Source organism: Schistocerca cancellata, chromosome 7, assembly GCF_023864275.1.
Source record: "Schistocerca cancellata isolate TAMUIC-IGC-003103 chromosome 7, iqSchCanc2.1, whole genome shotgun sequence".
Classification (NCBI taxonomy): Eukaryota; Metazoa; Arthropoda; class Insecta; order Orthoptera; family Acrididae; genus Schistocerca; species Schistocerca cancellata.
In genome coordinates, this window is record NC_064632.1 from 44,463,232 (window position 1) to 44,485,781 (window position 22,550).

Below are 22,550 nucleotides of genomic sequence, written 5' to 3' on the forward strand. Positions count from 1 at the left end.
CCTAAAGTGAGAGTGTCCGCACATTTCAACATTGCAGGAGAGACAGCTCTGTGAGGCCGGCCGGTACGTGGGAGATAGGCCAGGTTTGCGCGACCAACGACTCATCGTGCTTTTGTTTACTGCCACGTCTCCCCTTGTTGCAGTTATGGAAGAGGTCTCTCCCAAAGACTCAACGTGCTTTTGTTCACCGTCAGGTCTCTCCAAGCGTCTATTAATACCTGCGTTGCTCTGGTTTTTCGCCAAAAGAAACTCAATGACAGCGCTCTGCTTGCAACGCACCTGCGTTACAGACGCCATTTTGAATGCTACGTACAGTATGGTCACCTATAGGAAATTCACGAAACTTTAGGGGCTGAACGGGGAATAGTCCACGACGTGCAACAACACTACCAAGTGAGACGTCCAGTTGTCCAGCGTGGTATATGACTGGGATCGGTCGATCATCCCAAGTGAGAGTGTCTGCACTTTCCAACACTGCAGGAGTCCTGTGTGAGACCAGCCGGCATGCGGGAGATCGACCAGGTCTGTGCGACCAACGACTCATCGTGCTTTTGTTTACTGCCACGTCTCCCCTAGTTGCGATTATGACAGACGTCTCTCCTAAAGATTTCTAACAACCTTACCACAACAAAGGTCAAACATTAATTATGATTCTAGTGTTGCTCACGCTGCTAAATATTGCATTTTCGGGCAAGAACAAAGTTATACAGGGCTATTACAAATGACTGAAACGATTTCATAAATTCACTGTAGCTCCATTCATTGACATATGGTCACGACACACTACAGATACGTAGAAAAACTCATAAAGTTTTGTTCGGCTGAAGCCGCACTTCAGGTTTCTGCCGCCAGAGCGCTCGAGAGCACAGTGAGACAAAATGGTGACAGGAGCCGAGCTTGAAATGCACTCACATCAGTCAGTCATAACAGTGCAACGACACTTCAGGACGAAGTGCAACAAAGATCCACCAACTCCTAACTCCATTCGGCGATGGTATGCGCAGTTTAAAGCTTCTGGATGCCTCTGTAAGGGGAAATCAACGGGTCGGCCTGCAGTGAGCGAAGAAACGGTTGAACGCGTGCGGGCAAGTTTCACGCGTAGTCCACGGAAGTCGACGAATAAAGCAAGCAGGGAGCTAAATGTACCACAGCCGACGGTTTGGAAAATCTTACGGAAAAGGCTAAAGCAGAAGCCTTACCGTTTACAATTGCTACAAGCCCTGACACCCGATTACAAAGTCAAACGCTTTGAATTTTCGGCGCGGTTGCAACAGCTCATGGAAGAGGATGCGTTCAGTGCGAAACTTGTTTTCAGTGATGAAGCAACATTTTTTCTTAATGGTGAAGTGAACAGACACAATGTGCGAGTCTCGGCGGTAGAGAATCGTCACGCATTCGTGCAGCAAATTCGCAATTTACCAAAAGTTAACGTGTTTTGTGCAATCTCACGGTTTAAAGTTTACGGCCCCTTTTTCTTCTGCGAAAAAAACGTCACAGGACACGTTTATCTGGACATGCTGGAAAATTGGCTCATGCCACAACTGGAGACCGACAGCGCCGACTTCATCTTTCAACAGGATGGTGCTCCACCGCACTTCCATCATGATGTTCGGCATTTCTTAAACAGGAGATTGGAAAACCGATGGATCGGTCATGGTGGAGATCATGATCAGCAATACATGTCATGGCCTCCACGCTCTCCCGACTTAACCCCATGCGATTTCTTTCTGTGGGGTTATGTGAAAGATTCAGTTTTTAAACCTCCTCTACCAAGAAACGTGCCAGAACTGCGAGCTCGCATCAACGATGCTTTCGAACTCATTGATTGGGACATGCTGCGCCGAGTGTGGGAGGAACTTGATTATCGGCTTGATGTCTGCCGAATCACTAAAGGGGCACATATCGAACATTTGTGAATGCCTAAAAAAACTTTTTGAGTTTTTGTATGTGTGTGCAAAGCATTGTGAAAATATCTCAAATAATAAAGTTATTGTAGAGCTGTGAAATCGCTTCAATCATTTGTAATAACCCTGTATTCTGTGGCAGGTGTCGTTAGAGTACAGTTAATAAAGTCATTTCATGAAATAATGGATAAACTAGGCACTCACCTTTTCGTGTTTTCCACGCTGGTCTCGTTGTGAACTCGTGGCTCAATCGTCGAAAATCTGGGTAGTGATGATTCCAAGCTCGGATGCAAAGAGGCCTAAATGTTATTCTGCGATATTCAAAAGTTTTATCGATGTGTTTCATAAACCATTCTTGAAGATTAAACTTTTGCAAGTTAGGACAATGGTGATGTAAAAAAGTAATCAGCACTCCGAGTTTAAGTTACACGTCTTTTTTATTACTTTTGTTGCAACATCACTTCACAATATAAAACATATTTGAAAATATCTTTCTCACTGTTAAAGTTCACATTTCATAAACTAATTACAATTTGCGTCTTTTCAACATGACGACGAAGACTTGACTCACTAATAACCGCTTACGCGCCCCAAAAATCAGAGTTACAAGTACGTCAAAGATCATAGTGACAAAAGAAAGAATACACATTAGAATAACATCATTGCAATACAAACATATCGATGTATCAAAGTACATCTACATTAATGAAATCAAATTTGAATGTATCACAGGAATATGTTAACTATTTTACAGAAACACAGTAGAATATTGCTGGTATCGAGAGGTTGAGGTGAGGTGCCGCAATGGTTACGTAATTCAAGTACCATTACAGAGTCAACGTGCTTTTGTTCACCATCAGGTCTCTGCAAGCGCCTATTAATATCTGCGATGCTCCGGTTTCTCGCCAAAAGAAACTCAATGACAGCGCTCTGCTTGCAACGCACCTCCGTTACAGACGCCATTTTGAAGGCTACGTAGCCGCGCGGGTTAGCCGAGCGGTCTCAGGCGCTGCTGCAGTCATGGACTGTGCGGCTGGTCCCAGCGGAGGTTCGAGTCCTCCTTCGGGCATGGGGGTGTGTGTGTGTGTGTGTGTGTGTGTGTGTGTGTGTGTGTGTGTGTGTGTGTGTTTGTCCTTAGGATAATTTAGGTTAAGCAGTGTGTAAGCTTAGGGACTGCTGACCATAGCAGCTAAGTGCCATAAGATTTCACACACATTTGAACATTTTTGAAGGCTACGTACAGTATCGTCACCCATCGGAATTCATGAAATTGTAGAAGCTTGTAACCTCCCCACAAAAAATGTAAATGAAAATATTTTAAATGTCAATGGACATAGAGCCAAGTGTAACCTCCCCGTAATTATTTTTAAATGATATGAATTGAATAAAAAATGCAAATAATGCCATATGTTAGCTTCCCACAGTAATAAAAGTCAATGATAGTAAAAATGTGCAAAAATGTTAAGGCCCCACAAAATTAACGTTATGCTAAACCTGATAAATCTTGTAAGGCCAGCTGCGCTAACCTTAGGCCCTGTGCAATAACCAGCGTGATAAATTGATTCTTGGAGGAAAAGCAAAGGAAATTTTCTTTCAATAAAATGTTTGTTTTGTTACAATGCTTGGTTTGAAAACAAAATTATTATTGGGGCGATTCTTGAACAAATTAATTACAATTACAATACATTATTAGCTGAGCGCAATGCTGCTTCATTACCTTATTTAACAATATACCTCGTTCTGAATCTTGACCAGAGTACCATGTCGACGCCCGCCGACTCCTCACACACAACTGTACTAACTGAATACAACTCGCAACTAACTACATGCTCTCGCGACTCGCTACGTACCACCACTCGCAACACACTCTATTCGCCACAGAACCTGCTGGCTCGCTACACGCAACTGTCGACTCCCTACATGCAACTGAACTCTCGCGCGGTCAAGCGCAGACTAGCAACGATAAATAACTCTCTGGTCAGAGATTCTGTCATGCCTCGCCATCGCTGCTACTGAATACATACGTGTTTCAAGCTGAATGGGGAATAGTCCACGATGTCCCACAACAAATTCCGCAATTTTTGAAGCGAAGTTGGCGGAGAAAAATGTCTATTGCATTAGTTACTGAACGCGACTCGTAATCTGCCCAATCATTGTCGATCTTGGACGGGCCCAACAGCGTATTCCTCCGGCCTTTGTGTCGTTGCGAGCTCGCGCCTCTTGCTACCTCGCGCACCGCGAGCGGCCACCGAGCCGGCAGCTGGCACCGGCCAAGTGCGAACCCGCGCGGACCCTTCGCGGAGTCGGAGGAGCCGCGCGCCATGAGGAAGTCTTCGGCCGCGCCGCTTAATGGCCGCGGCCGATCGCCGTGGCGAGAGACAATAGGCGCCGCAGCGGGAGTTACAGCCCATTGTGGGAGGCTGTAACGAGACAGCTGTCTGGCCGGGCAGCTGCGCACACACGTACCGCCGCCGGTCGCTGCTGCCTTCCACCTGCCGCGCAGGCGCCCGGCCTCGTTACGGGCGGCTACAGCGCGCCAACGCGCGTACATTGGGGCCCTCTCAGACCAGTCCCGGCGCTCCCGTAGTAACAACGGCCGCAATCAGCAGAGCTCGCTCGGCGACCGCTGACACTCGGACACGGCGTCACGTCCGGCGGGCCAGCGGCGCCGTCTTGTTACTCCGTCGCCAGCAGCGCGGTCCAGATTGGCAATATCGCGTGCCAGACACGGGCCCGTCACTCGCCATCTCGACGAGCTGTACAAGAGGGCTGCTGCGGTAACAATACACTCGTCCCCGCGGTAGACACGCGATCATGACGACAGGGTAGTACCTAACATCGCCGATGTTGGGCGATTGCTCGGAGCACAATAGCTCGACCGCGTTGCCAGACCCAATTACGACAGAACGGCGTGACTTGGGGAACACAGGGACTAGATGCGTTCTCAGCTAACAGGCCACTCAGCTAGGATTGCCAGGTGTACGGCTTCAGCCGGACAAGTCTGGGTTTTTACTGTCGTGTCCGGCCAAATACAGGGTGTTTCAAAAATGATGCTCAATATTCAGGGATATGACAGGATTGATCATTCCAAACAAAAAAGTCAAGTAAACATGGACTCTAAAACGCATACCTTAAGAGCTATGAGAAATTCTTGATCTTCTATACTGTAAAATATCGGGACATTGAGTTGAAACTTCCCCTTTCAACAAATTATACAAGACTGTGCTTAACCTGACACACAATATTTTTAGCGCAACGCAATCTGACTTTCAAAAATCCCTACAAAAGAATAGCCCTGACTAACATTAACCTATACGTTTCACAAATCACTTACCTCACCAAAAATCTTCGTTACTCGAACTACTGCAATACAGCGAGCGCCACTACTGCCAGCTAAATAAAAGATTCAAACTACTGAAGGCACTAACTACTGATAGGCATAGTTAGCAAATGAAAGATTTTAATAGAGAACAAACAATGTATTTACCTTAATAGTGTTGAAAAAGCATAATATACAAAGCAGTTCATAATATCCATTCTGTACTCAAAAATCCGCCATCTCATTTCCCACATCCACCACTGCTGGCGGCTCACCTCCAACTGCGCAACGCTACGCGCTGTTCACATCTAGCTGCCGCTGCCCAACACTACAATGGCAGACAACAATGCAAACTAGCCACAGACTGCACACAGCACAGCCAGTGATTTTCATACAGAGCGCTACGTAACGTTGCCAATAAGAAAACATAAACAGCCTACTTACAGAGTACAAGCAAAATTTAGTAGAGATTCGTGCAGCTGTAAAAAGAGCGATGCGCGAAGCATACAACCACTACCACCGTTATACCATAGCAAAAGATCTTGCTCAAAACCCAAGGAAATTCTGGTCTTACGTAAAATCGGTAAGCGGGTCGAAGGTTTCCATCCGGTCACTCACTGATCAGTCTGGCCTGGCAACGGAAGACAGTAAAACGAAAGCTGAAATTTTAAATTTAGCATTTGAGAAATCTTTCACGCAGGAGGATCGTACAAACATACCGCCGTTCGAGTCTCGTACAGATTCCCGTATGGAGGACTAGTGATAGACGTCCCTGGGACTGTGAAGCAGCTGAATGGGTTGAAAATAAATAAATCGCCAGGTCCTGACGGGATTCCAGTTCGGTTTTACATAGAGTAATCTACTGCATTGGCTCCTTACTTAGCTTGCATTTATCGCGATATCTCTTGCCCAACGTAAAGTCCCGAGCGACTGGAAAAAAGCGCAGGTGACGCCTGTATATAAGAAGGGTAGAAGGACGGATCCTCAAAATTACAGAGCAATATCCTTAACATCGGGTTGTTGCAGGATTCTCGAACATATTTTCAGTTCGAATATAATGAATTTCCTTGAGACAGAGAAGTTACTACCCATGCATCAGCATCGCTCCTGCGAAACGCAACTCTTCCTTTTTATACATTTTAGCCTGAAATATAATACATCGTATACAAAATAATATGAATTCTTTAAATGAAATAGATGAGATAATTTTAACCTGCGCAAGAATCGACAGTACACATGATATCGTTTATCTCGGTAATTATAGAGGAGGGTGATTCATTATAAACTTCTCTTTGTTTTTTATGTCCTTGTTTGCTTGTTTTGCATATAATTAGAAACGCAAGTCGTTCAGTGTTAGTTTATTGTGTATTTTATATCCTTACAAAGTATGAACTGCATTTTAAAAGTAATAAAAATTTGTCTCTCGCGTAACTTCTGCACTTTTGTACAACTAAAGCAATTACTTTTGATACAAGTACAGTTTACATGCCCATACATAAAAGTATCTATATAATTATTGTTGCTATTTTGTGCTCAATAGAAAGTTATTCATCATGATCAAAGGCAAGAGTTTACCATTATTATTAATAAGTGCGAAAGTTGTTTATGAATAACAGAAAGATGTTTTATATAAGATTTAAGAAATATTGAAGTGAAGTTTGATATGTTTTTGTTTTGCGTTTTATTCGCTTTTTTTGAGAAAATTGCATTTTCCAGCACTATATAATAGATCTCTATTGTTTTGCTCATACTTTTACAATCTACGACAACATCTTTCCATTTCACATTACAGATCAACAGTTTTCGAATAAAACTTGAATTGAACACTAACTATTTCAACTTTGATTTAAATGTTGTTTTAAGTGACAAGCAGGAGGATAACTGTAGATAACAGAAATGTTCCGTAAGCTACAGAGTCCTTTATATATCCTCACTCACGTTCTAGACGGATCACTGATACCAGTTTCTGCAGGAATCTAGTAAGACACTGATCGCATACGCAAACAAAAGGCTGGAAATTATGTAACGCCCAGTAGCTATGCAACACACCTAACGTACAGGTAACGTGGCTATGACCTTAACTGACAATAAGGCTACTAGAAAAACTACCGTAGTCAACACATACTTCCGACAGTCTACGGTAGGTCTACAACTATAGTGATAAGGCCACCTGCAAACCTGCGAATATCTGGACTACATTTCATTATGCAACACACCTAACGTACAGGTAACGTGGCTATGACCTTAACTGACAATAAGGCTACTAGAAAAACTACCGTAGTCAACACATACTTCCGACAGTCTACGGTAGGTCTACAACTATAGTGATAAGGCCACCTGGAATCCTGCGAATATCTGGACTACATTTCATTATGCAACACACCTAACGTACAGGTAACGTGGCTATGACCTTAACTGACAATAAGGCTACTAGAAAAACTACCGTAGTCAACACATACTTCCGACAGTCTACGGTAGGTCTACAACTATAGTGATAAGGCCACCTGGAAACCTGCGAGTATCTGGACCACATTTCATTATGCAACACACCTAACGTACAGGTAACGTGGCTATGACCTTAACTGACAATAAGGCTACTAGAAAAACTACCGTAGTCAACACATACTTCCGACAGTCTACGGTAGGTCTACAACTATAGTGATAAGGCCATCTGGAAACCTGCGAATATCTGGACTACATTTCATTCGCATCTCTGGCGACGGCCCGTCCTCGTCCGATCACCGTCAGACGTTCCGTGGAATTAACACGCGCCGCCGCCCCCCGCCGCCTCCGCCACGCGGCCAAGCCGCGCGCCGTGCTAATAGCCCGCCCCCGCCGCCTATTTGGGCACGTAGCGCCGCCGCCAGCTCTCATTATACGAGGCGGCGTCGCGGCGCCCAGCGGCGCCTAACGAGCGCTTCTTGTTAAAACTGGCGGCGAACTGTCGCCCGCGCGTCTTGGCTGCGTCTCCGCCGACACCAGCTGATCACCCCGCCGCCGTGCATGTGTCGCTCAGACATCGTTACTCTTTTCTCGACAGCGAAAGATTTGATTCTCACCCAGATGGCAGTAGGCATCAATCTCAGCTCGACCACTGACATCTGGCTTTTCCACTGTTTCCATAAATAACCTGAGGCGAACCGATTTTTTTAATAAGTCGTGAACTCCCATACTTAACACTGCCCAACTGAGTTAGCCCTCCTTCTGTAATGTGCTCAACAATGACGAGCAGTTAAGGGGCTCCGGAACGCCCTATACTTGCAATGTTAAAATAACGCTTATAAATTACATCTTTCCTCACAAAGTATTTGAGGTAGGAAGTTGAACATTTTACAGATTATTTATTGGAATATGGGCTACAACTTAACACAGGGATTTTACAAAATTTTACTTCAGTTATTAAAGATGATTTTTTTTCAATTGTAATGAAAAATCACAACATTTTTTTGCAATTTTTTATTTATATATTCAAAAATATACAGTTTTTTGGAAAAAGGCTGTGTTAAATTATGCAGAAGGTACTGTGTAACATTTACTGAAAGTTTGAAACAAATATGTTTGGAAGATCCTTACAAAACATGTAATTAGTATGAGAAAATAAAAGTTTTGGGAATCGAGCGACAAAGATTGGATTAACTTTTTAGTGCATTCCAGGTCCATAGGATGGATTATCTTCATCCTCTGCAAACTCCTCCTCCAGCTTCCTCTTGTTCCTCCTCCTGTTTACTCTTGCTTGTATTTCTAGACTCTTTACAGCCCTGTCTGCAGCCCGAAGGCGTTCCTTGTCTAAAGCAAGCATCGCTCGTACCATGTTAGAATGTTATTATTTATAGTAATAACACATACCTTTGGCTTTCCAACATTTCTCCTTTTCTTAAAAGCCTTCAGAGGATTTCTAATAACTTTACTTTTACTCATTATTATACTTCAACAAAACATAGACTCAAGAAACAGAATTAATTACGAATATTTTCGAGATAACGACAGATTTAATAAACATGAAACATTCGACAATCACACGAGCGATATATACTGAACCATCACAGGTTAGCCACAACACATACTTTATCTCACATCACTAAAATGTACCTGATGAACACGGACGTTAATAATAACACCATTTGACAGCAGTTTAACAGCGCCACAGTGGGTCACGCCCATGTAGAACACATTTCAAAAAAAATTTAAAAATAGTTGTAGTCTTCGGAATTGAATAAATTATATATCTATTAAAAGGTAATAGTCTGCAGATTCAGAAAACGCAAAAAAGTAAAAATTGAACTTTTCATGATTTTGAGCCTTTTCGGAGCCCATTAAACCCCAACTTTCTTGTCTTGCTTTTTCCTTCTCATAAATTCCTTCATCCTTTTCATACACACACATACACACACACACACACACACACACACACACACACACACACACACACACACAAGGTCTTCCATTTATCTTGCTCGCCCAAAAAAACTTATTTCTGATGCGTTGCATTGAAAAATTGTTTCAACCTATGTTTTTTAACATCATTTGGTACTTCTTGCTGAGGGTATACGTTTAATGTATTCCCACAGATATAGAACATACGTTGTAGAGGTTAATTTTTTTAAAATGGAACCATGTATATTTTCATACACAACCTGTAATCATCAAACAGATCATCTGACTAGCTAACTAACTAACCAAACATCCTACTTACTAACGAGTGAACTCATTTTTTTATTTATGCGTAACCATTTTCCACTCAAAAATGAAAACATGGATTTTCTTGAATTGCAGCGCCAACTACCAAGAATCAAAACAGATGTTTAAGACAAAATTTACTTAGTTTTGTATGTAGAATCTGATTCTGCAACAAAAAATGGGGGTTCCCATTTGAAATTTTTAAAGTTGCCTCCCGCCCCACCCGCAGGGGCCTGGGGTGATGGGCTAATTTTAGCACCAGCAGATGTTCCCCTCGAAAATAATCAACTTTGGATTCTACACATTTTTTCGTGTGAAGCTTATTTTTTGAGTTATTCTCGTTTGTCAACTTAAAAAATTTACACCCTATATATATCTATTTGGCCACGACGGGAGATACTGACACCTGTGTTTCACCTTGCAGAGCCAAGTCGAAGAACGGCGGCCGCCTTCTACGGGAGAAGCTGGAGAAGATCGGGCTGAACCTGCCGGCTGGCCGCCGGAAAGCTGCCAACGTCACTCTCCTCACATCTCTGGTTGAAGGTGAGTGCCGCACCTCTTGTCGCCGTCCGCTCCAGTCGAACGGCTCAGGGTGGCGGGTGGTTCAGGGATATGCGGCTCGTCGTGCACGTTGTTTGCCTCCCTTTAGTATTCGCTTGCCTTTGTTTACTATGTTCCTTGCCTTTGTTTACCACTCAGTCATTCTAGCATCGTGTAGCATTCTGTTCTTCTTCCTCCTTCTGATGCAGTTTTTGTACCACTATGAATGTACCCCTTATTCGGTAGTATGCTGCATGGGAAGAAGGGAAGAGCAGGATCTAATTTCCCATCCACGACGGATTGCGCAAAAAACGAACAGAAAAATTAGTCTGCATTCCTAACTCAGTACTAATTTGTCGGTACATCTGTCTTACAACGGGTATCGACTGGACGTTCTCCCCTTTCCTCAGTCCTGTGCTTCGTCCACGCTCTGCTCCTAACTGCGATCTTTTTTTAATGTCACCCAACGTTCCAAGTTTCCCCTTTCAGCTTCTCCTGCAATCATTGAAGGAAACTTCAACTACACTTCGTTGCAGGCAGTTTCTATGCCGTACATACCCCAGCCAAGATGTTATCCTTATTCTGACCAATTCCACTAATTTTATTTCCTCTCCTATTATCCTTAAGGAGAGCCATTTTATTCCTTTCTTTACGAATGCATGCATGCAGAAAGATAGTCAAGAAATTACTTCCGCTTCTTACAACTTTCACCATTCTAACGATGGCATAGTTGAATTGTACTTGGAATTGCAGTTCATAGCCCGTATCTTAAAAAATAGATTGAGGAAAGGCAAACCTACGTTTCTAGCATTTGTAGACTTAGAGAAAGCTTTTGACAATGTTGACTGGAATACTCTCTTTCAAATTCTGAAGGTGGTAGAGGTAAAATACAGGGAGCGAAACGCTGTTTACAATTTGTACAGAAACCAGAAGGCAGTTACAAGAGTCGAGGGGCATGAAAGGGAAACAGTGGTTGGGAAGGGAGTGAGACAAGGTTATAGCCTATCCCCGATGTTATTCAATCTGTATATTGAGCAAACAGTAAAGGAATCAAAAACAAAATTCGGAATAGGAAATAAAATCTATGGAGAAGAAATAAAAACTTTGAGGATCGCCGATGACATTGTAATTCTGTCAGAGATAGCAAAGGACTTGGAAGAGCAGTTCAACGGAATGGACAATGTCTTGAAAGGAGGATATAAGATGAACATCAACAAAAGCAAAACGAGGATAATGGAATGTAGTCGAATTAAAAAGGGTGATGCTGCGGGAATTAGATTAGGAAATGAGACGGTTAAAGTAGTAAATGAGTTTTGCTATTTGGGGAGCAAAATAACTGATGATGGTCGAAGTAGAGAGGATATGAAATGTAGACTGGCTATGGCAAGGAAAGCGTTTCTGAAGAAGAGAAATTTGTTAACATCGAGTCTAGATTTAAGTGTCAGGAAGTATTTTCTGAAAGTATTTGTATGGAGTGTAGCGATGTATGGAAGTGAAACATGGACAATAAGTAGTTTGGACTAGAAGAGAATAGAAGCTTTCGAAATGTGGTGCTACAGAAGAATGCTGAATATTAGATGGGTAGATCACATAACTAATGAGGAGGTATGGAATAGAACTGGAGAGAAGAGAAATTTGTGGCACAACTTGACTAAAAGAAGGGGTCGGTTGCTAAGGCATATTCTGAAGCATCAAGGGATCACCAATTTGGTATTGGAGGGCAGCGTGGAGGGTAAAAATCGTAGAGGGAGACCAAGAGATGAATACACTAAACAGATTCATAAGGATGTAGGTTGCAGTAGGTACTGGGAGATGAACAACCTCGCATAGGATAGAGTAGCATCAAACCAGTCTCTGGACTGAAGACCACAACAACAAAAGCCCATAACTAGGTCTTCTTTGGTTTCTCACGACATTAAAAACGACTGAAAACAAAGGAATCATTCGAATAAGACGGAAATCGGCAGATGTGATGTACATGTACTCGACAGCATACAAATTATTACAGATTCACAAAAAATTAGACGATTTATGCAAGAGAAAGAGCTTCGCAAACTGAGCTCTAAGTCACTGATCCGTTGGCCCACATCTGAGCAGTTAATCGGCATGGCACTGACTGAGAAATTTGTTCGGTGTCCTCCTGAAGGATATCGTGCCAAATGCTGTCCAACTAGCGTTAGATCGTCAAAATCCCGTGCTGGTTGGAGGACCCTACCCATAATGCTCCAAACGTTCTCATTTGGGAAGCGATCCGGCGACCTTTCTGGCCAAAGTGGGGTTTGGTAAGCACGAAGACAAGCAGCGAGGGCGCATTATCTTGCTGAAATATAAGCCCAGCATGGCTTGTCATGGGGGGGGCAACAAAACGGGAAGTAGAAGATCGTCGACGTAAGGGTGCGACGGATGATAACCAAAGGGGTCCTGCTATGAAATGAAATGCAACCACAGACTACCACTCGTGGTTGTCGGGCAGTAAGGCAGGCGGCAGTCACACTGATATCCCACCATTTCCGGGACATCTCCATACACGTGCTTACTGGTTATCAGGGCTTAGAATGTACTTTTCCTTCCATTGCCATGGAAATTTTTTCTTGTGACAGCGAAGAATGTGTTTTCTTGGGATTTTGAAAAAAAAAAAAAACCAAATCATATGTTACGTGTGTTTCCATCGGGTCAGATTCCACTGGGAATCGTTGGACTCAGTGGCTGTAAAATGATTATAATCAGGAAATAAGATAGCAGACAGTCGCGTATCAATCTTTATTTTATTTCTCCGGCCGCGGTGGCCGAGTGGTTCTAGGCGCTTCAGTCAGGAACCGCGCGACTGCTACGGTCGCAGGTTCGAATTCTGCATCGGGCATGGATGTGTGTGATGTCCTTAGGTTAGTTAGGTTTAAGTTGTTCTAAGTTCTAGGGGACTGATGACCTCAGATGTTAAGTCCCATAGTGCTGAGAGCCATTTGAACCATTTTTTTGTATATATATTTTATTTCAGATCTAGCTACATTTCAGCTACAGTATAGCGAGTCATATAGACGGAGAAAGCTTGCATATCCCCATGTTGTTGAAACGATCTTAAACTGCCCGTAGCTCAGTTCACGTTAAACAACATGGGAATATACAAGTTTTCTGGGTCTGTATTACTCGCTATTAAACGCGCTGATGATAGCTGTACTGTAGCTGAAATCAGACTAGATCTGCAGTAAAATACAGATTGCTACATTACTGTCTTCTGTGTTCTTTGCTTATTATAAGTATATTTTAGATGGCGTCTGTCGTCAAGATAAGACTGGTTGAAGCACCACAAGCTAAAATAAATACATAAATCAGCAAGAACCTCAATACTGACAAATACTGTTTCAGTATTGTTGTGTGGTTCGTCAGTAAAACTACCTACGTATTACGACATTCAACCTTCCAGGATTAATGATCTAAATTTGATAATCTGAGCGCCGTATTCGTCTGGGAATAAGACAAACATATCTCTCTCTCTCTCTCTCTCTCTCTCTCTCTCTCTCTCTCTCTCCCTCTCCCCCTCCCCCTCCCTCTCTCCCTCCCACCCTCCCTCCCTCCCTCCCTCCCTCCCTCTCTATCTCTCTCCGATACTTAACTCATCGTGTTATGCATCGTCGAAGAAGACGACAGCTCCCAAATATATTAGCACACAGCTTACAAATGCAAATTTCCATTAGCAGTCGTGAAGCGAGTATAATTTTTCCCTTCTTAGTCTCGAGCACATTCTTGATATTTGCACTGATGCAAGATTTAATGCTTTGGACTCGTTCAATATATCTTCACAAAGAGACATATCATATTTAGCATTAACAAGCATCGTATTTCATAGATTACTAGATATTCGCACAGCAAGCGAAACTGATTAACTTGCATAAACTAAACAGTAATTAAAAAGCATGAATCTGGAATTTATATCAGAGATATTCGTCTTGCAGTTTTCTAGACACATCTGTGTTTACTTCTCTTGTCACCTGACTTTGTTAAAAAAAATTCCATTCACTGACACTGGTCTGAGGCAGTTGACACTCCCAATTTCGTCTGATCTTAACTAAAACAGTAAATCCACTTCATTATCCATTTCCGTGACTTTAACAAAACTATAATAATTAAGGATGCCAGACAACAGAAAATACACTTGTAACAAACAACGTTCGTGAACCTGTCAGATTTCATGTTTCTAACCTTTCCGAACCATACAGGTGCGTTTCGCGTAACATGAGTACAGAAACCGGAATCTCTCAGAAGAAGTACTTTACAAACAGAAGTATTGTGTTCTAACAGACGTAACAGAACACGTAATTAGCAGGACGAAATACGTCCTCGAAACACATCGGCAAATAAATTATTTAAAAATTGTCTGAAAGATTTTCTTAATGTTAAACAGAACGTAAGTAAAGATGATGGTTCATCTTAAAGTAAAACCTAACAAATGATGACAATCAATCAATTTGTAATAGTATTGTATATGTTGAGTGGTCTCAGAATGGACTCAATACGTGCTGTAGTTATTTGAAAAATTGAAATTATCCGTTTGAATCGGGCATTTTCTGGTCCCCACGAACTCTGCAACCTTCCCCTGCTCATCACACGTACTCAACAACTTGACCAAAACTGCCATTACCACCAGTACCAGAACTCGGCCGCTAGCAGCACACGTGTGATTTTCTTTTGGCAGCTCCCCACAACAGGTCAGTAAGCCATGTTGTAAGAGAGCAGCTACGTTACGCCAAAGAGAATTGTTACCCTTTTATTACAAAACTTTAAAAAAAGTTCTTTATTGTTTTAAATACACTAACTGATAAAAAGTTGACGAAAAAAATCTTTAAAGAAAATAAACTACATAATAACGAGCTTCAGTTGCATGTACTTCTACTCAGAAGATATTTTTAACCTAATGTTAACATTTAGGTTTTGGACGAAACGTCCATCGTCTGCCACCCACTGGTTTGGATTCGAATCCCAGTCGGGTCGGAGATTTTTTCTGTTCCAGCACTGGGTGTTGTGTTGTCCTCATCATATCGACACGCAAGTTGTTGCTCAACTTGGTGTCAACTGAAAATATTTGCAACTTGGCGGGCGAACGTTCATAGGTGGGGACTCCCGGCCGTCAGTGCCACACGACCTTTTTCTTTCTTTTCGTTTTAAATGCCCTTCAAAAAGTACACTCTGGTCATTTAACTATCGCACAAATCTGTTTTCGACGAACACTTGTCTGTCTTCTGTTTCTGGTCACTTTTGGTACAGAATCAGAGCTTTGGCCGGATATATTCCTTTATTCGTGCCCCTCTCAAGTTACTCACAGAAAGTAAACGCTTGACTGAGTGGGTTCAGTCGGTGAGTTAAAACGAGAATGAAAACTCTCACACGAACTCCTCGCTCTTCAAAGGGCAGAAGACTCATTTGGCAAGATATATGTACAGGCTCGTTTATCTGAATGGCAGGTCGCAGAATTTTGGCTAGAGGAAGTCAGGCATCGTCGTTTCATAGTTGGGCCGACTGTGAAGACACCTCGCTTCGTTTAAGTGCATCGAAATGGGCTCCGCGCCTGGAAGTAATGGATTCCCTGGCGATGGGTCCCATTTCTTAATAGATGGCAGTAGGCGTTTCCTTTTACGATTTGGGTAGGGGTTCCATGAAATACTGTGGAAGTAGCGAATTTTAACGACTCCAGTCGTAAAAGTCCGCTTTTATTCACGTGTCTTAGAGTACGTCCTTATTCCAGACACTGCAGCACCGATTAAGGGCCGCCTGGACCACAGTATACGGCTCCAGGCGTAAAAATTAACTTGCCGCTATTTCAGCCTTCAGACAGCTTACACCTGCTGTTTTGGTCTCTTTTACGGCCGCGTCAAGACTTCCAAACATTCACTCCTCGTTCCTGCACAGTGCAATTGCCCCCGTAAGGTAAAATTTATAGGCCGAATTGGTTGAGGAATAATCTTACGTTAGCACGTAACGTCATGTCTAGAAGTGAAAACACGTCGAAGCTTTAGTCGTGCTTGACAGTCTTATGGAGAGAGACGATATATTTTGCATTGCTCAGAGTCACAAAGTCATTTATTTCCTATGATTTTCAACACAGAACCATAATGAAACGGCCATAGCTTGAAAGTAGCACTTATACTTGCAATTGTTTTAGGATTTAAATGTGATATAATAATTACTTGAGCTTCTTAATGCCCTAGACTAACCACAACTGAAAGGGCTGGCTGATATATATCTTCCGCAATTGGTTGTTTTTTTTATTCCATATGTGTATATATATACGCGCCACATCTAATATACGTGTTATTTTATGTATGACAAAGCCAGACGGCTGTTCTTACGATTGTCAGTTTTAATTATGAGTAAATCTATTGGCTGCATATCATGATCAGCACGTAAGACGTAATAAGACTTCTGAAGAAGGCCCATTTATATGGGTTGAAACCTGGGTCAAGAACTTTTGACTACCACCTTCCTCAACTGGTAGCTGTTTTTATTCTACACGTGTATACTAGATAGCGCCTTCTAGTGATACGTAGAGTACTATTTATTACCAGAATGTGTTGCATTCGGAAACAGCAGATTAAATGATTGGACTAATCCTTATTAACCTGAGGCTTAGCCCTTTCTTCCGCCGTCTCCTTTAATTATGCTAATGGGAAATAGTAACATGTTGCAAGTTTCTCTCGAAAAATCCTGTGGTGAACCTTTTCCGTAGCCAACATCGTCATCAGTGTGACGTCTGACATACTGCTACAAATTGTTCCTATATATTGAGGACATCAGGTGAGGGTTTCCCTGTCGTTCATTTTGGGGAAAGCTCATGTCTTTTTTGTTCCTATTAGAGCTCCTATTTTGCGAGATGGCAAACAACACTTTTAAAGAATTTTTTCTTGCCTTTTTTAAATTGGCGTTTCGCTCTAGACCATACTATCATGACATCATTTATTTCGAATACATATCCATTTTTTTTTAAAATCTTCCTAACACATCATCGATTAATTTTCGCTAGCGCACGTGCAATCATTTATATGAGACATATACGGACCACTGATAATAGCGGCCGATTTGAGATCCACACTAACATCTAATGAAAATTCTGGAGCCGTGACTTCCGTCTTTCAAATGGTTCAAATGGCTCTAAGCACTCAACATCTGAGGTCATCAGTCCCCTAGAACTTAGAACTACTTAAACCTAACTAACCTAAAGACATGACACACACACCCATCCCCGAGGCAGGATTCGAACCTTCGACCGTAGCAGCCGCACAGTTCCGGACTGAAACGCCTCGAACCGCTCGACCACAGCGGCCGGCTCTTCCGTCTTTCTTGGAAGCAACGCTATTCCGCGAATGTGGAGATCAGCCATACTTCAGCATTGCTCTGATGACATTAGGATGAACTTAAAGCTGGACCGAAACGATCGTCCCATTTTCTTATGTGCTTTGCCTACCTGCACCTAATGAGCAGCAACCTCACAGGCCGCAGAAGTTTCACTCCTGGTACTTACCAATGCTTACCTCCACCTACCACGACCATCAAATGTACTTCTACAAAAATATAGCTTACATAGTTCTACATGTATTTAAACAATATTGTATATGATCTTAAAGTCGTTTGTTGAAAAACATAGGTTCCTATTCATAAACTCATTCCACTAATTTCGCTATACCGTTTCAATTATCCTACGGCTTTTGTAAGATGTAAGGGTTCAGGTCACTCCTTGAACCTCTCATTCAGCTGGTGGTAAATGTAAAATCAGTCACATTTATTCAAAGGTAAACGCTTAACTCAGCAGTTCTCTCTGTGCACGAAGTCCAGACAGGCGGAGAAGCTAACCAGCGTTTATATGAAAACGTGGTGTCTGCTCTTTCAGGTATGTCCGAAAGAACAGATACCAAGCGGAATCCGGAACAGTGATACATACGAGGGTGAGTCAAATGAAAACGTTAAATTTGTAATAACAAATCGGAATTTCGCGCTGTTATCCTGTATGTTGGTAAGCGTGCTACAAACATCGTGCAGAATGGCCTGTAGGTGGCAGCATAGTGCAGATCCACACATACCGTCGCAGTATCGGTATAAAGATGGCCAACACACTTGCGACTTGCACCAGGGAAGAACAGCGTTCTGTTATTCGGTTTTGCGTAGTGAAGGTGTGAAACCTATTGAAATTCATCGACGGCTGAAGGCTCAGTACGGTGATGCATGTTTGTCACAGCAGCAAGTCTACGAATTGAGCAGGAAGTTTGCAAATGGTGTAACTTGAGTGGAAGATGCCCCTCGTCCAGGTCAGGCACAACGAGTTGTGACTCCACAGAACATTGCAGCAGTTGAAGCCATAGTGAAGGAAAACGGCCGAGTAACACTGAATGACACTGCAGCATGTTTACAGATAAGTCATGGGTCAGCACACCACATTGAGCATGATGCGCTCCAGTTTCACAAAGTCTCTGCAAGAAGGGTGCCATGGTGGCTGACTCCTGAAATGAGAGAACGATGTTTTGACGCTTTTGAAGAACTTCTTCGGCACTTTGAACGAGAAGGTGATGGCTTCCTTGCAGGAATTGTTATTGGGGACGAAACCTGGGTTGACTTCCACCAACCGGAAACGAAGAGAGCGAGCAAGGAATGGCGCCATTCGTCATCACCAAAACCAAAGAAGTTTCGAACAGAACCATCAGCAGGGAAGGTTATGCTGACTCACTTTTGGGACGAAAAAGGCGTCATTTTGGAGCATTACATGCCTAGAGGGACCACTGTCACCAGTGCATCATACACAGATCTCCTAAAAAATCATCCGCGGCCTGGAATCAAATCAAAGCGACGTGGATTGCTGTCAGCAGGTGTCCTTCTGCAACATGACAATGCAAGGCCCCACACTGCCCGTACAACAGATGGAACAATCACAGACCTGCATTTTGAGTGTCTTCCTGATCCACCATACTCACCAGACCTTGCCGCAAGTGATTTCCATATGTTTGGACCACTTAAAGATGCAATGAGAGGAAAGAAGTTCCGTTCTGAAGAAGAGGTACGCCACGCGGTACGTGAGTGGTTGCGCGGACTACCAAAAGAATTTTTTTCTAAAGGAATTTATGCACTTTGTAAGCGCTGGAGGACTTGCATTGAGCGTGGGCGTGATTATGTCGAAAAGTGATACAGCTTTGTACCACTTCTGCACAATAAATAATATTAAAAAAATATTTAAGGTTTTCATTTGACTCACCCTCTTATTATGTGAATCGAAGGTGGAGTGGGGGAGAAAGAAAAGTGAAGGAACTCAAGATGTCAGCTGCAGCGGGAAAGTTACATAATACCCAATGTATTACAGCTACGGACTGCGCGCGGCGTGTGTTCTTTCAGACATGTCCTAAAGAACAGACACCACGATTCACGTAACTGAGTCGCCTCGATGGGCAATGAATCCACCGCGTTCAGTGCCGAAGCGCAATCACGTGTTCGACTTCCTTCAGGAATCGCAAAGCAGCGAGTACAGAGGACATGGACGGGTGTGACCCTAGCGCACCGAGACAGTCCGCGCAATTCCGATAAACGCTGTGTCCGGGTGGCGCAGTGGTTAAAAAAAGCAACTGGCCAGTAAGCAGCTACGAATCCTGGTCCGACATGCATTTTCACTCGGCGCCGTTTTCTCTGCTCAATTGCCGATCAGCTGACATCATGAGTTTCTTCCCTTTCCTTTCCCCGTCTCCACCTCCAATTTACATAATACGCATTAGCTATGTTTGTGCTGTAAACGACGTCTGACTTAGTGAATCCCATTTGTACAGATACGTTCCATCCTTTGTGAATCTTGGTCCCTGTTTTCGGCCTGTGCGGCAGTAGGGCACGCGTAATGTCAGACGGTGTCCAGCCGCAGGTGTTCCAGAGCGAGCAGTGCTGCGAGCGTTCCAGCGAATGAGTCACGCACCAGCCGGGCCAGCCGCTGCGTTTCCTGCGAGCACTTGCTTGCGCAAGCGAGCCTTCCGTGAGCGGCGCCCGCCGAGGTCGAGCGCGCTCGAAGAAATCTCGCGGCGGATGTGACGCGCACTTTTTCTCCCTCTGTCCGAGTCGTGTTTTCCCTTTATGTCGACCGTGAGAGCTTCCTGCGAGCTGGTGACCGTGATCGAGTAAGCACACAGGCTCCCTTCGCGACACGAGGCCCGCATATACTAGGAGTGATCACGTACAGCTGCGTCCACGGAGTTACCTTCTGGAGAGCGGATTGGCGGACGCTCAACTGAGTGATGCCACTGCGATCGTCACGCTGAACTGAAAGGTGGCTGTCGGTTCCGCAACATCCCATCCTGACTGATACACTATCTGATGATAAATACCCGGAAAAATATTTGTCGACATTGATACAGGGTCTGTCCACCCTCGCCTCTATGACGGCTTCAACTCCACATCTACATTAACATATACAGGATGAGCACTAGAACAACCGACAAACTACAGGGATGTATTGCTGACTGGAAATGGAGGAAGAACACGTGTCCAGAAATGCATCGCTAGCTCGGTAGATGGCGCTGACGGATGATGGTTCCTTTCACCACATGCTGTGTGTTCCTTGTGTATTACAGTTTGTGTGACTAATGCATAGTACTGTAAGCAACAGAATGGTCCGGTATTCATGTTGGGAACAAGCCGAGATGAGCCGGCCGGACTGGCCGAGTGGTTCTAGGCACTACAGTCTGGAATCGCGCGACCGCTGCGGTCGCAGGTTCTAATCCTGCCTCGGGCATGGATGTGTGTGACGTCCTTAGGTTAGTTAGGTTTAAGTAGTTCTAAGTTCCAGGGGACTGATGACATCAGAAGTTAAGTCCCACAGTGCTCAGAGCCTTTTGAACCATTTATTTGAAGCCGAGATGGTGTTTGTGCATGGCCATGCAGATGAGAACGGTCGAGAGGCAGTACCACTATACCAAAACAAGTACACTCGCAGACACTAACCACATCACACAACATTTCAAGCCCTTTTTGAGCGCATGTGTGATCAAGGGCCCTCTCAGACACACAAACGAGCAGGCAGACGGCGGACGGCGCATACACAAGATTTGGAGCTCATACTAGGGTTCGTCTCAATATCCTGTACAACTTGATCCCGCAAATCTGGTGTACGCAAAGTCCGCCGCCTCTCTGCACGTTCGTCTGTCTGAAAGGACCCAATATAACACAAACGCCCAAAAAGGGCTTGAAATGTTGTGTGATGTGATTGATATACTACTGGCCATTAAAATTGCTACACCAAGAAGAAATGCAGATGATAAACGGGTATTCATTGGACAAATATACTATACTAGAACTGACATGGGATTACATTTTCACGAAATTTGTGTGCATTTTTCCTGAGAAATCAGTACCCAGAACAACCACCTCTGGCCGTAATAACGGCCTTGATACTCCTGGGCATTGAGTCAAACAGAGCTTGGATGGCGTGTACAGGTACAGCTGCCCATGCAGTTTCAACACGGTACCACAGTTCATCAAGAGTAGTGACTGGCCTATTGTGACGAGCCAGTTGCTCGGCCACCATTGACCAGACGTTTTCAATTGGTGAGAGATCTGGAGAATGTGCTGGCCAGGGCAGCAGTTCAACATTTTCTGAATCCAGAAAGGCCCGTACAGGACCTGCAACATGCGGTCGTGCATTATCCTGTTGAAATGTAGGGTTTCGCAGGGATCGAATGAAGGGTACAGCCACGGGTCGTAACACATCTGAAATGTAACGTCCACTGTTCACAAAGTGCCGTCAATGCGAACATGAGGTGACCGAAACGTGTAACTAATGGCACCCCATACCAGCACGCCAGGTGATACGCCAGTATGGTGATGACGAATACACGCTTCCAATGTGCGTTCACCGCGATGTCGCCAAACACGGATGCGACCGTCACGATACTGTAAACAGAAGCTGGATTCATCAGAAAACATGACGTTTTGCTGTTCGTGCACCCAGGTTCGTCGTTGAGTACACCATCGCAGGCGCTCCTGTATGTGATGCAGCGTCAAGGGTAACCGCAGTCATGGTCTCCGAGCTGATAGTCCATGCTGCTGCGAACGTCGTCGAACTGTTCGTGCAGATGGTTGTTGTCTTGCAAACGTCCCTA

At 43.8% G+C, this 22,550-nt stretch overlaps 1 protein-coding gene across 1 annotated transcript in view; it reads left to right on the top strand.

The window, feature by feature from the left end:
* Positions 1 to 22,550, top strand: part of LOC126092636 (transcription factor AP-2-beta) — a 411,315-nt gene that overhangs the window by 316,328 nt on the left and 72,437 nt on the right. Inside the window, exon 6 of the mRNA XM_049908359.1 lies at positions 10,325 to 10,443. Within this exon, the coding sequence (XP_049764316.1) occupies positions 10,325 to 10,443 (119 nt within the window). The remainder of the gene's footprint in view (positions 1 to 10,324; positions 10,444 to 22,550) is intronic.